This window comes from Alligator sinensis, unplaced genomic scaffold (assembly GCF_000455745.1).
Source record: "Alligator sinensis unplaced genomic scaffold, ASM45574v1 scaffold166_1, whole genome shotgun sequence".
Taxonomy (NCBI): domain Eukaryota; kingdom Metazoa; phylum Chordata; order Crocodylia; family Alligatoridae; genus Alligator; species Alligator sinensis.
The window spans coordinates 1,799,336-1,811,858 of NW_005842098.1; the positions used below are offsets into that span (position 1 = coordinate 1,799,336).

The 12,523-nt window shown below is 43.4% G+C and overlaps 1 protein-coding gene across 2 annotated transcripts in view; it reads left to right on the plus strand.

Moving 5' to 3' along the window:
- PDE6H (phosphodiesterase 6H) overlaps positions 1-11,756 on the plus strand; it is a 50,046-nt gene extending 38,290 nt beyond the window's left edge. For both annotated transcript variants that reach the window (XM_025204804.1, XM_025204805.1), the window contains 3 exons: positions 6,884-7,070; positions 7,585-7,625; positions 10,283-11,756. In XM_025204804.1, coding sequence (XP_025060589.1) covers positions 6,931-7,070; positions 7,585-7,625; positions 10,283-10,359 — 258 coding nt within the window. In that variant the 5' untranslated portion in view covers positions 6,884-6,930 and the 3' untranslated portion in view covers positions 10,360-11,756. The remainder of the gene's footprint in view (positions 1-6,883; positions 7,071-7,584; positions 7,626-10,282) is intronic.
- Positions 11,757-12,523: the final 767 nt, after the last annotated feature.

The following is a 12,523-nucleotide window of genomic DNA, read 5'->3' on the forward strand; positions in this document are numbered from 1 at the left end:
CTCTGCCAGCTATAGACCAGTCAGTGTGACTTGGGTTCTGGGGAAGATCTTTGAAAAAATTGTCAAGGAGACCATCACCCACAAGCTTGCATCTGGTGGGGTACTGAGAAGCAACCAGCATGACTTTGTAGAGGGGAGGTCATGCCTGACAAACCTGGTGTCCTTTTATGATCAGGTAACTAACCACCTGGACATGGGACAGGAGGTGGATGTCATCTACCTAGATTTCAGCAAGGCCTTTGATACTGTTTCCAATGAAATCCTCTCAGATAAGTTGTAGAGTTCTGGCCTAGACTAGGCTACACTGAGGTGGGTTGGGAACAGGCTCAGCGGCCGATCCCAATGAGTCTTGACTGATGGGGTGGCCTCACCCTGGAAAGCTGTCTCCAGTAGTGTACCCCAGGGATCTGTGCTTGGGTCCATGCTTTTTAATATCTTGGATGAGGGACTATTAATGACTTGGATGAGGGAGTGAAAAGTGCAATGATTAAGTTTGCAGACAATACCAAACTGTGGGGACAAGTGGGCACATCAGAGGACAGGTCAAGGATTCAGGTCAACCTTGACAGGCTGGTCCCATGGGCTGAATGAAACCAGATGAGGTTCAACAGGGACAAATTCCAGGTCCTTCATCTGAGTAGGAAGAACCCTCACCATATCTGTACAATGAGTTGTGGACCACTGGCTGGCGCTGCATCCGAAAGGGACCTAGGGGGTGACACTTGACCAGAAGATGGCTATGAGCCACCAGGGTGACGAAGATGCCAACAGGGCAAATAGAACTCTGGAGTGCATCAGCAGATGTGTTGCCAACAGATCCAGGGAAGTGCTCCTCCCCATCTATTCGGCATTGGTGAGGCCACAGCTGGAGTAAATACGTGCAGTTCTGGGCACCGCACTTCATGAAGGATGTGGACAAGCTCAAAAGGATGCAGAGAAGGACCACCCACATGATCAAAGGGCTAGGGGACAGGCCCTATGAGGAGAGACTTTGGGATCTGGGACTGTTCAGCCTGAGCAAAAGAAGGCTGAAAGGCAACTTAATAGCTGCTTACAAATATGTCAAGAGAGAACACCAGGACCAAGGTGAAAATCTTTTTAAGAAAGTCCCCCCTGGGAAGATGTGGACCAATGGATGCAAGCTAGTCAAGGAAAGGTTTTGGCTGGACATAAGGAAAAACTTCTTTTCTGTATGGGTAACTAGAATTTGCAACACACTTCCAGCAGAGGTGGTGCAGTTGGCATCTCTGGTGGTCTTAAGAGGAGACTGGACAAATACCTCATTGAGCTCATTTGAGCCCAATTACCTCCTATCCATGGCTGAGGATGTAACTTATGATCTTATAGGTCCCTTTTGGCCCTTCTTTCTATGATTCTAAGCCAAGGCACTTGCTGTGAATCAAGATTCACCTGTTTCTCTTCCTTGCTTCCCTCCTTTACCATTATGTGAATCCATGGGCCTGCCAGAAACATAACAGACACCCATCAGCCCTGGTTCTTCCCTCAGATCATAGTCTGTAATGTTGGTGGTAGCACACTTACTCATCTACTTTTCCACAGATTACTGGAAATGGAGGTAGATTGCATTGCCCTCTTTCTAGCTCTTGTCAAACCCTTTGTGCCAAAAATACTTTCTTTAGTCTCGTGAAGAAAGTCTGCCATTGTGTCCTAAGAGCAATAGGAACTGACTCCGTTTATCTCAGCAAAGTTTTGGCTCTGAAACAATGATGAAAATATAAAATCTTCATAGATCCATAGATGTTAGGGTCGGAAGGTACCTCAATAGATCATCGAGTCTGACCCCCTGCATAGGCAGAAAAGAGTGCAGGGTTTAGATGACCCCAACTAGATGCCTATCTAACCTCCTCTTGAAGACCCCCAGGGTAGGGGAGAGCACCACCTCCCTTGGGAGCCCGTTCCAGACCTTGGCCACTCTAACTGTGAAGTTCTTCCTAATGTCCAGTCTAAATCTGCTCTCTGCTAGCTTGTGGCCATTATTTCTTGTAACCCCCGCGGGTGCTTTAGTGAGTAAAGCCTCACCAATTCCCTTCTGTGCCCCCATGATGAACTTATAGGCAGCCACAAGGTCTCCTCTCAGCCTTCTCTTGCGGGGCTGAAGAGGTCCAGGTGTCCTAGTCTCTCCTCATAGGGCTTGGCCTGCAAGCCCTTAACCATACGAGTGGCCCTTCTCTGGACCCTCTCCAGGTTATCCACATCCCTCTTGAAGTGCGGCGCCCAAAATTGCACGCAGTATTCCAACTGCGGTCTGACCAGCACCCGATAGAGGGGAAGTATCACCTCCTTGGTTCTGTTCATCATGCATCTGCTGATACACAATAAAGTGCCATTAGCTTTCCTGATGACTTTGTCACACTGACGACTCATGTTCATCTTGGAGTCCACTAGGACTCCAAGATCCCTTTCCGCTTCCGTGCCTCCAAGCAGGTTATTTCCTAGGCAGTAGGTATGCTGGACATTTTTCCTCCCTAGGTGCAGCACTTTGCATTTCTTCTTGTTGAATTGCATTCTGTTGTTTTCTGCCCATATGTCCAACCTGTCCAGGTCTGCTTATAGTTGTTCCCTGCCTTCCGGTGTGTCCACTTCTCCCCACAGTTTTGTGTCATCTGCAAACTTGGACAGAGTACACTTCACTCCCTCATCCAAGTCGCTGATGAAGACATTGAGGAGTATCGGTCCAAGGACTGAGCCCTGCGGGACCCCACTGCCCACACCCTTCCAGGTCGATACCGACCCATCCACTACGACTCTCTGGGTATGACCCTCTAGCCAATTTGCCACCCACCAGACTGTGTAGTCATCTAAGTCACAGCCTCTTAACTTGTTCACCAGTATGGGGTGGGATACCGTATTGAAGGCCTCATTGTTCACTAATTCATTGCCAACGAGTTTGCTGGAAATATAAAATTTCTGTAGAATTGTGGGTGAAGTTTAATTGATAATTTCCATCCCTTCCCTTCCTCCTGGCACTGCAGGGGCTGTACAGGTTTGTGTTCCAGGATGTTGGTGATTTGTCATCTTCAATCTTGCTTCCTAAAGATCATGTAGAAATGTCATCATAGGGGCTTAAAAAAACAAAGCTCTCTCTTCTTGGGTGAAGCCATGAAACCAAACACCCTTCCTTAAAGGGAACGTAATGCCTTTAAACCTCCCCTGAGCTGAACCTTCAGTAAAGCCAGGATCAGAGCTGTCAAGAGATGTTTACTCCTCCTCCTAGGATGAATGGCCTGTGATTGGTCCTTCACCCTGTGATGTCACCTGATAGTAGGGTATATCGGGTGGAGGAGCTGCTTGGAGACACATTTCTCTTCATCCAGAAGGCAGGTGATTTAATGACCTCCAAGAGGAGCATTCTTGACTGTAAGTGTTCCCTATAACTTCTCTGTACCCCAGCTACATGGGGAGGAGGAAAGAAATGAGGACTGGCTCAGAAACTGGGATTAGGAAAAGTCCAATGAAACCCAACGGGACTAGATTAGATTTTTGTGGCTAGAAAAGTCCTACAGGAATCACTTGCAACAGCTAGGAGGGGAGAAATTGTATTTCTTGTGTAATGTTGTAAAGCTCTTCGTTTAGCGTCAGGTTCATTGACAAAAGCAGATGTTAAGTGCTGTGGGGTGGTCTGCTTCTGAGGCTCATCAGTCTGGAAGCAGTTTCTTCCTTAGTATGTCCGCTGGTGACTGGTGGGATTGCACTACTGGCTGGCCATTGTGGAATTTGTTTAATCCTTTTTGTGGCTAGAACCCAGGTTAGTACCTGGGTACTTGCAGGGCAGGCTTGTAAAAGGAAGGTTGCAGGGAACTGTGGTAAGGACACCATTGCAGTCCAGGACTTGACTGGTGTGTACAAGATACTGCCACATCATCATTTGGTATCTGAGGGGCACAAATATGAGGAAGTCCACATTGTTAGATACCCCTATCCTGAGTATGATTATATACCCTATATCCTATATCCTGCTGGCTGGATGTGTTCTAGTCTCACAATTTAACCATGGCAGGATGCGTTGGAGCTGCCTGCCATTTCCAGAAAGGAGGATGCAACAAGAATACAGTTCCACTTAAAACTAGATTCAGTTATTTTTCTTTTCAAGAGTATCCTGTCTTTGCTTATCCTTGGTCTTTAAACCATTGCTAATGAAAAGAGCCTGAGAACTCAGAGCTATAGGATATGGGCATCAGTCATGGCTGAGGCTGGAAATATTCATAATATATACCTAGGTAGCCAGTTCAAACAGCTGACATTTAGAGCTGTGGGTCTTCTCTCCCTTATCTGCAACCTTGTGTGATACTGGTTACTAAATTGCGTAGCTAAAGCATTGCTGCAATGAAGGTCACAGCAGTACACAAGGAAACATACCCGAGACTGAATTAATTTGTGGAGGGAATGTAGTAGCAAGAACATATTTACCAGAGATTATATATAATTTAAAGACAATTATTGTAAGGATGACCACAACTCACATGGATCCAGTACCTTCCATTTTGGGAGCACTGCTGAAGGTTGCAACACATGTGGAGTAGTCTGTGTCTGATGGCTTCTGACATAGCTTACCTTAAACCTATGTCTGTCATTGCTCTAAAGAAGATCATGCTACTTGTCTAGGCTGTCTGTCAAGGAATCTGATCATACAAGATCAGAGATTAAAGCCATGAGGAAAGAGGATTAAAAAGAAGGCACGTGGGAACACTAAGAAAGGTGGGGAGGGGGATTAGTTTGGGGTGAGGCGAGATGTCATGTGATATAATCTGGATAAGCATATTACCAGGTATTGGGTAAAATTTAGAATTCAAGACACAAGAAATGTCATTAAACAACAGTTAATCTTGGTTGAGAAAAGATGCTGTTGGATGCAGCCTCTCTCTGTATAAGAGAAGGTGCAGAAGATGGAGAGTCTTTCAGCCTTTATTGGAAAAGAACTGGAATTCATAGCTAATTTTCTTAGTCGATTTACTAGTTCTTCTAGACCAATTGATAATGAGGGTCAGAAAACATGACTGGAAAGCTGTGCTGTGTGTATCCACTTCTTTGGTGAGCCCTGGACTACAGCACCATTCCTTGGTCCTGTGGTGTTCAGGAGGAATTGGTCACAGACACAGGGACTGGGGAAGATTTGATAGTATGGGGGAATGATCTCTGAACCACAATCAAAGATCCCTTTTCAGCTTCACTTTGCCTTTTTCAAGATGGAAAATACCTTCTGCTGACTGAGTAGTGTAACAATGGCAGTGTCAATGTGATTCCTAGCTTGAGATGAAAAAAAGTTGAACTCACCCAACACTAAGTCTCTTCCTACACCAAAGCTCTGCTCTTTTCCCTCAGTGTGGTAGCAAGTTGTCCTGATGAGTGGAGAGAACAAGGTCAATGAGTTTGGTGAGGGGAAAGGAGACGTCTAATCATTTACTGTTGTATACCATTTCTTCCCTGCCCTATTGGTTTAGTCTAGGTGAGAAACAGGAGGTAGCATAGTTTCATCTGAGGCTTTCTCCCACCAAAATCCAGGTGCTGGATGGCTCTATTGCCTCCCTGAGGAGTGGGATAGGGAACCCTGTGAAGCCCAGAGATTAAGCCTTCCTAGTAACTGCTTTTTCCTCCAGACGGACGTTCAGGGTCAAGGGGATGCTGATTCTCAAGTGCATTCTGGTCTGCCCGGAGTGTAGTACTCACTGCCAGCCTTGTATATTATAAATGAGAGAGCAATATCACTGCAAGGTCATTGATCACAGCTGCTCCTCTGGAGTCTTTTGGGGTTTTTTCACATAGCATTTGAAATTTTAAATCAGCATTTTTAACCAGTGTGGTGAATTTCATTGTCCTGGAGGTGGCCAGGGAAAGGAGTCGCCAGCCACACTGATTCTTACAAGGTGAATCAAAGCTGTTTAGAGCTGTCCTGTGGCTAGTGATTACACAAGCATATCGACTCAATGAACTCATACAAATGGAAAACATATATTGAACCTTCAACCTTTTCCTGCTTCCCCACATTCCAAGCAATGAATAATTGTTCCCAAATGATATTTTGAACTGCTTTACAATCCAATTTTAAATATCTGGGGTGCTCTCTACTATTTCCCCAGGAGGATGATATTCCATATTGCCCTAATATTCTAAATCAGAGGTTCCCAAGCACCGGACCACGGACTGGTACCAGGCTGTGAAGGGTTGACTGATGAGTCGTGGCATGAGCTGCCTGCTTAGAACCCCATCTGTCCACCTGGGTGAGCAGCTTCCGCCCCGGCAGTCATGTGTGGGGTTAAAGCTGGGCAGCAGGACAGCCCCATTAGGGAGGCAGCTGGCTCCATGCACCCCATCCTGCTCCTGTGCTGGTCTGCAGTATAAAAAAGGTTGGGAACAACTGTTCTAAATGATTATAAACTTTTTCTTAGAGTGGTGTGGCTCCAAATAGGTGCATGCTTAATCTGTAAATAAAAAATTAATATAAAAAAATGTCATATGGGAGAAAACCCATTGTCTAGCTCTATTGGTATTAGTTTTCCTACTCTGTCACAACTGACAGTTGGGACCTCTGACCTAGCAATCTGACCCCAGCGCTAGCCAATAATAAAGGCTTGGGCCAAAGATATAACCTTCTGTCTCCCAGCAGGTCATTGTGCAATATCATACTATGAAAATAAATGTCTTTCTGTCCCCAGCTGCTTTGTACGTGCTTTCAAACACAAAGACTTCCCATTCTAATCCTAGCAAGTATGACTGCAGATGTTCCAGTCCTGTTGCAGCCTTCTATTTAATTTCCAGGCTCTAGCTACAGCTATGATTTTTCTTTGGTCCCTTCACTAGCTGATGGTAACTAGGAGTTATACATTTGGTATGCTCCCTTCATTCATTTTCTGCATTTGTCTTACAGGCAGAAAGCTGTGAAAGAGGACTGTCCTTGCACACAGCAACCCCAAAATGAGTGAAAAGACCACCCTAATTCCAGGAGAGATACCAGCATCATCTGGTCCCACCACACCACGCAAGGGGCCTCCCAAGTTCAAGCAAAGACAGACAAGACAGTTCAAGAGCAAGCCTCCTAAGAAAGGAGTGAAAGGGTAAGTGCATTAAGGAGCTGAATGAAAGCAGTGCAGCCCTTCACATATGCTAGTCACATGCCATGTGGTGCGCTTCTAATTGATTTGATCCACCTTTTCATATATGCATCCTGACTTCACAGAAACACTGAGAAGGCAGGATCTGTTCTCAAGGAGGGAAAATCATGCTGGTACTGACACTTCTTACATATGAATCCAGTAACTGTGCACCAAGTTTTCCATGGCACTCAGTAGGAAAAACTTTGAAACAAACCTGCTATACCATGTTACTCCTAGGGAAGTCCTGCACAATCTTCCCCTTCCTTCTACAGTGAAGAACTTATGAGAGCTATTCTTTCACCTCTGGTGCTGATCTTGAGCTCTAACATTACAGGGACAAAAGAAGAGCCTTACTGAGCAGATCCCTTTTTTTCTAGGCCTCTGTCTCCCATCATTTGGAAAATCCTTGTGAGAGCTAGCTTTCTCTTCAGGTTCTATTCAAGCTCCACCTTACTTGTGTTGTCCTTTCCCATAGGTTTGGGGATGATATTCCAGGCATGGAGGGACTTGGAACAGGTAGGCATATGGAATATTGTTCTTTTACTATTCTTGTTACAAGAACAATCAGTCATGATTCATTATTTATAGGGAATATCTGTTACAATCTGGTGTTAATCTTCTTTCTTTGCCTTCATGCTATAGTACTGTAGGACTGGCCAGGTGCAATTTTCTTTCATCATAATCAACTATGTAATGAACTATGGGACTAGGAAAATATTATGAAAAAAATCACTACATATATATGCATTTTTAAATGTTTTCACTCCGATGTGAATGTGCTCATTCTGCATTTGCTTTCTGTAAATATTCTTGCAAATGATTTCCTCAGCAGGGATGTTCACAGAAAAAATCTACGCCAATAATGAAGAGAAGTCACAGAAAGTGCATTTCAAATTGTTGCTTGTTAATATTCCCACCAGAATCTCAAATTCTAGGAGTTACATTCATCCAGTTGGGAATCAGAAACACATTATATGTTACCCTGCAATTGGTCAAAACAGCTCTGGCCATGGACAATTTGAAAACAAAAGAGAAGGAATGAAAAGTAAATTGAATAATTAGAAACATTTTCTTTGAGTCATTTACACAGATCTAGTCATAGGTGGTTCTAAGATTTTAAAAAGGAGGGGTGCAGATGGTGTGGTACATCATCACCTACAACATAACACATTTTTCTCCAGTTAAACTAGAAGCTTTACTAATATGCTCAGTTTAAAATCAAAGCAAAAACAAATGTAAAATGTAATTATTGGAATGTGCACTAATTTGCTAGGGAATATGTTAATTTAAAAAAAACATAAAGCAGACAAAAATAGTCAAAATAGTCAAATAATATTGTGTCATTAGTCCTGTAGTCATAGTTAAATATACTTCTCTTCTTCAGATATAGCATTTTGACAGTGTCTCCAATATTTGGTGTCAGTTTGACTACACCTGAGTCAATATTAGGGGTGTGCAAAGTGGGCTCTATTTGATTCGGATTCAGCCTGAATCACTGTCCCTGAGTCTATTTGTTGATTCGATTCCCTGATCTGAATCAATGAATCAAATCACTGTCCCCAATTCGATTCAGCTGAATCCGAATCTGAAGATTCGATGCTGATTCGGAGAATCAGCGATTTGGACATGGACACAGCTTTAAAAGTTTTTTCTATATACCTCAAGGTAGCAGGCACGGCTCATGATCACCGCGATGCTGGGGCCCATGGAGCATCCCACAGGAGTACGGGGGGGCCCTCCACATGCTCGACGGCAAACCCAGAAGTGGACCGGAAGTACTCCCAGTCCACTTCTGGGTCTGCCAGAGAGCACGCTGGAGGACTCCCCCATGCCTCCTCGGCTCAGCGATCAGCCACAGGGGGACCCCGGGTGCCCCCCCAGACCCAGGAGGCACCAGTCGCCAAGCCAGGGAGGTGCAGGGGGGGCCCCACAGCATGTTCCCCAGCGGACCTGGAAGTGGACCAGAAGTGCTTCTGGTCCACTTCCGGGTCTGCTGTTGAGCATACTAGGGAGCTCCCCATGCTTCTGAGACATTCCATGTGCCCCAGCATCGCAGCACTCACAAGCCACCTGCTACCTAGAGGTATGTAGAAAAACCATTTAAAGCTGTCTCTATGTCCAAATTTCCAAATCGATTCTGAGGGTTCTGATTCGATTCAGAAAGATTAAAGGGTCCTCTGATTTGATTTGGAGATTTGGCCACTGAAATTGGGACAAATCTCCACCGAATCGAATCAGGGACTGAAGCTTTGCACAGCCCTAGTTAATATTACTACACCTTAGTTAAGATTTTTAGCTAGAATTAAATGTCTGCACAGCTGTGAAATAGAGAGACATTACTGGTTAACAGACAGTGCAACTGCAGAAGAAAGGATAGTTTAACCAGTGGAATGCTAAGACCCTTAAAAAGGAGAGGGGCATTACAAGCTGGCAGAGGGTAGATTCAGACTGGACATCAGGAGGCACTACTTCACTGTCAGGGTGGCTAGGATCTGGAACCAACTTCCAAGCGAAGTGGTGCTGGCTCCTACCCTGGGGGTCTTTAAGAGGAGGTTAGACGAACACCTCGCTGGGGTCGTTTGACCCCAGTACTTTTTCCTGCCATGGCAGGGGGTCGGACTTAATGATCTGCTCAGGTCCCTTCTGACCCTACCAACTATGAAACTATGAAACTATTAGCATGTTTGGAGTGGAAGGAGATTAGCTGGAATCAGGAAGATGATAATGATCCATGAAGTCAATTGACTCCCTCACTGCTGCCTAAATAGAAAGGCCTCTGCCTCTTCCAGGCCCAGGGAATTGGTTTTTAAAGTTTGGGTAGAGCAAGAATCAAGAATCAAATTGGGGTGTGACTACACCACTGCATCCCCCACCCCCATCTGCTTCTGGATCTAGTTATCAATTACTGAAGATGAGATACCAGATCATAAGGACAATTGGTTGGTTTTGATTCAGCTATAATACCATGCAAGATCATTGATCTTGTTCAGTGTTGTAGGAGATGACATATATGACTGGAAGAACTTGCTTGTCTGCCAAGTCTTTAAGTGGAAGCCCATTTTCCTTGCTCCTACCTCAGGAAGTATAAAGTAAATTAGGCTGCCCAGCCCTATGAACAGCAATGTGTGTGAGGTGTAATGATCTTGCCCTGTTTTTCTCCTCCTCCCTTGCAGATATCACAGTGATCTGTCCATGGGAGGCTTTCAGTCATCTGGAACTGCATGAGCTGGCCCAGTTTGGGATCATCTAAGTCACCGGAGTCACTGCTGGTCCTAGCAACTTCCAGTGTTTCAGAAAGATCTTCATCAATGTTGACACTTTTTTCAGCTCTTCCATCCACCTGATGACATTTTATTGATCATGTGTAGAAGGGACTTTGTGACACTGAGCTAATTCTGAACAATTCCTTCTCAGATTAACTTGGCTAGAAGTTATGAAGGACCCTGAATAACCAACATGGTTCATCAGATGAACTTAGTGGGGATATTTAACTACATCTGAATGCTCTGTCTTCTCCCTGGTATATTCAACATGTTTGCGATATCAACCCTGTATCTTAGGTTACTTCGTGTGTGGATTTTTATTCTGTATCCCCCCAGCTACTTGAGATACTGTGTGTATGTGTACTCTGTTTAAAATCTTACTCTGTATTGCCACTCTCTCATTGACAGGTGATGTTGTATTAAGCTTTCTTAGAATGTTCTCCCGTCCAGGATTTCTCTGGACACAAGAAATCCAACCAATGTAATGATATTCCATGACATCTGGGCCAGTTGTCCATTATTCTCAGGAATGTGGAATAGGTTTTAAGAGTCATCTGTTCAGCCATTTTAGCACCTTTCAATAGAAAAGTGAACGTGAACTCTCTCCCTTGGATATCCATAAGAAATCATTATTAAGATTCAGTTTATCAACAAGAGGAAAGAAGGGACTGGGAATATTGTATCTACCCTGGATTATCAACAGGTTAGTCAAGTAACCATTAGATTTCAGTTATTACAGTAAGGACAGATGAAAGCCTGAATGTCCAAGATCACTAACCAGTTTAAGAAGATGAAGTCAAACTGCAATTTGTCACTTAACAGTGACATACAGTATAGGAAGAAGATTTGTTTTATTCTTATAATCTGTCTGGGGAAAAATTGCTTGGTCCCAATTTTGGATCTCACAATAAGTTTAATGATCACCTCTCTCATCGGTGGGATTTTTTTCTTTCTTAATTAGGAACATGTCAAGAGCAGTCAATATTATAGTAATTTTTTTTAAATTTAGACTGACAGTCCATTGGAGAAAAAACCAAGGTGTTGATACTCTTCTCTTTTCTAAAATAGTGCCATTCCCTGTCAGCAACTGCTGGGCTATTAACAAAGTTCCCTTTTTAGAGTTCGGGAGACTAAAAATAAAGGAATTAAAAAAAGATACTGAAAAGGTTCCTCTTCTGAATATTAGACAGGCACATTCCTTTTTACCAACAGAGTACAGCTAATATGTCTCATTCTTAAAGAGCCTAAAATTAGCACTCTCCTTAACATTCCCATATTTGGCTGAATACCTGTTGTATACAAATTTTGGGTCACCTTTTCTTGTTCCTATTTGTTTTAACATGTTTACAAAGGCACAGTTTGAATAAAAGAAATAATACGTAATTCAGAGAGATTACATTTGCTCCTTTTAATTGTTGACAATGTTAAGATTTATAAAAGGAATTTTAAAACACGGTGTCTATTCTTTTTGAGAGAGAGAGAGAGACCCTGAAATTTTAATTTTCAGAAGCAGCAGAGAGAGATGAAAATGGTGCAAGGAAGAAAATACTTCAAATGTCCTGTCAAAATATTACAGCAGTAACACATGGTAATAAATTATGCATTGTTCTTTTATAAAAAAAAATTTAAATGTTTTAAAATCTTGAAAATATGATCTCAATTTCTTAAATGATATACAAAGAATAGGAGAAGTAAGGATTTCTTAGGGTGATACCCTTAACTGTATAGTTGGGATAAAGTTAGACAAGCTCTCAAATGCAACACATTCTCCTTTCGGCCTACCAGGCAGATAATGGAGCATTTCACTCTGAGTTTTTCTTGTGATTAAGGAAGAAACTTCTCTGATGCACTGCTTTCATTAATTTTATGCAATGACCATTAAATATTAAGTTCAGTTGCAGAAGGAGCACCAGAGAGGAGTCTGGATAATGACTGACTTGCGGAGTGGTGGTCAGCACACTGGACACAGAAGTTACAGAGATGGGCATTCAAATCCTTTGGAGTTGAAACTATTACTTGAGTCTCCAACTTCTTGTGCAAGTGTTTAAACTATTCATAGGACTAAAACATAGGCTTCTCTACCTCCACCCCCTCATTTTCCTGGAATTTACACTCCAGTATGCATACACGTGGCTGTGTACCTACCCAGAC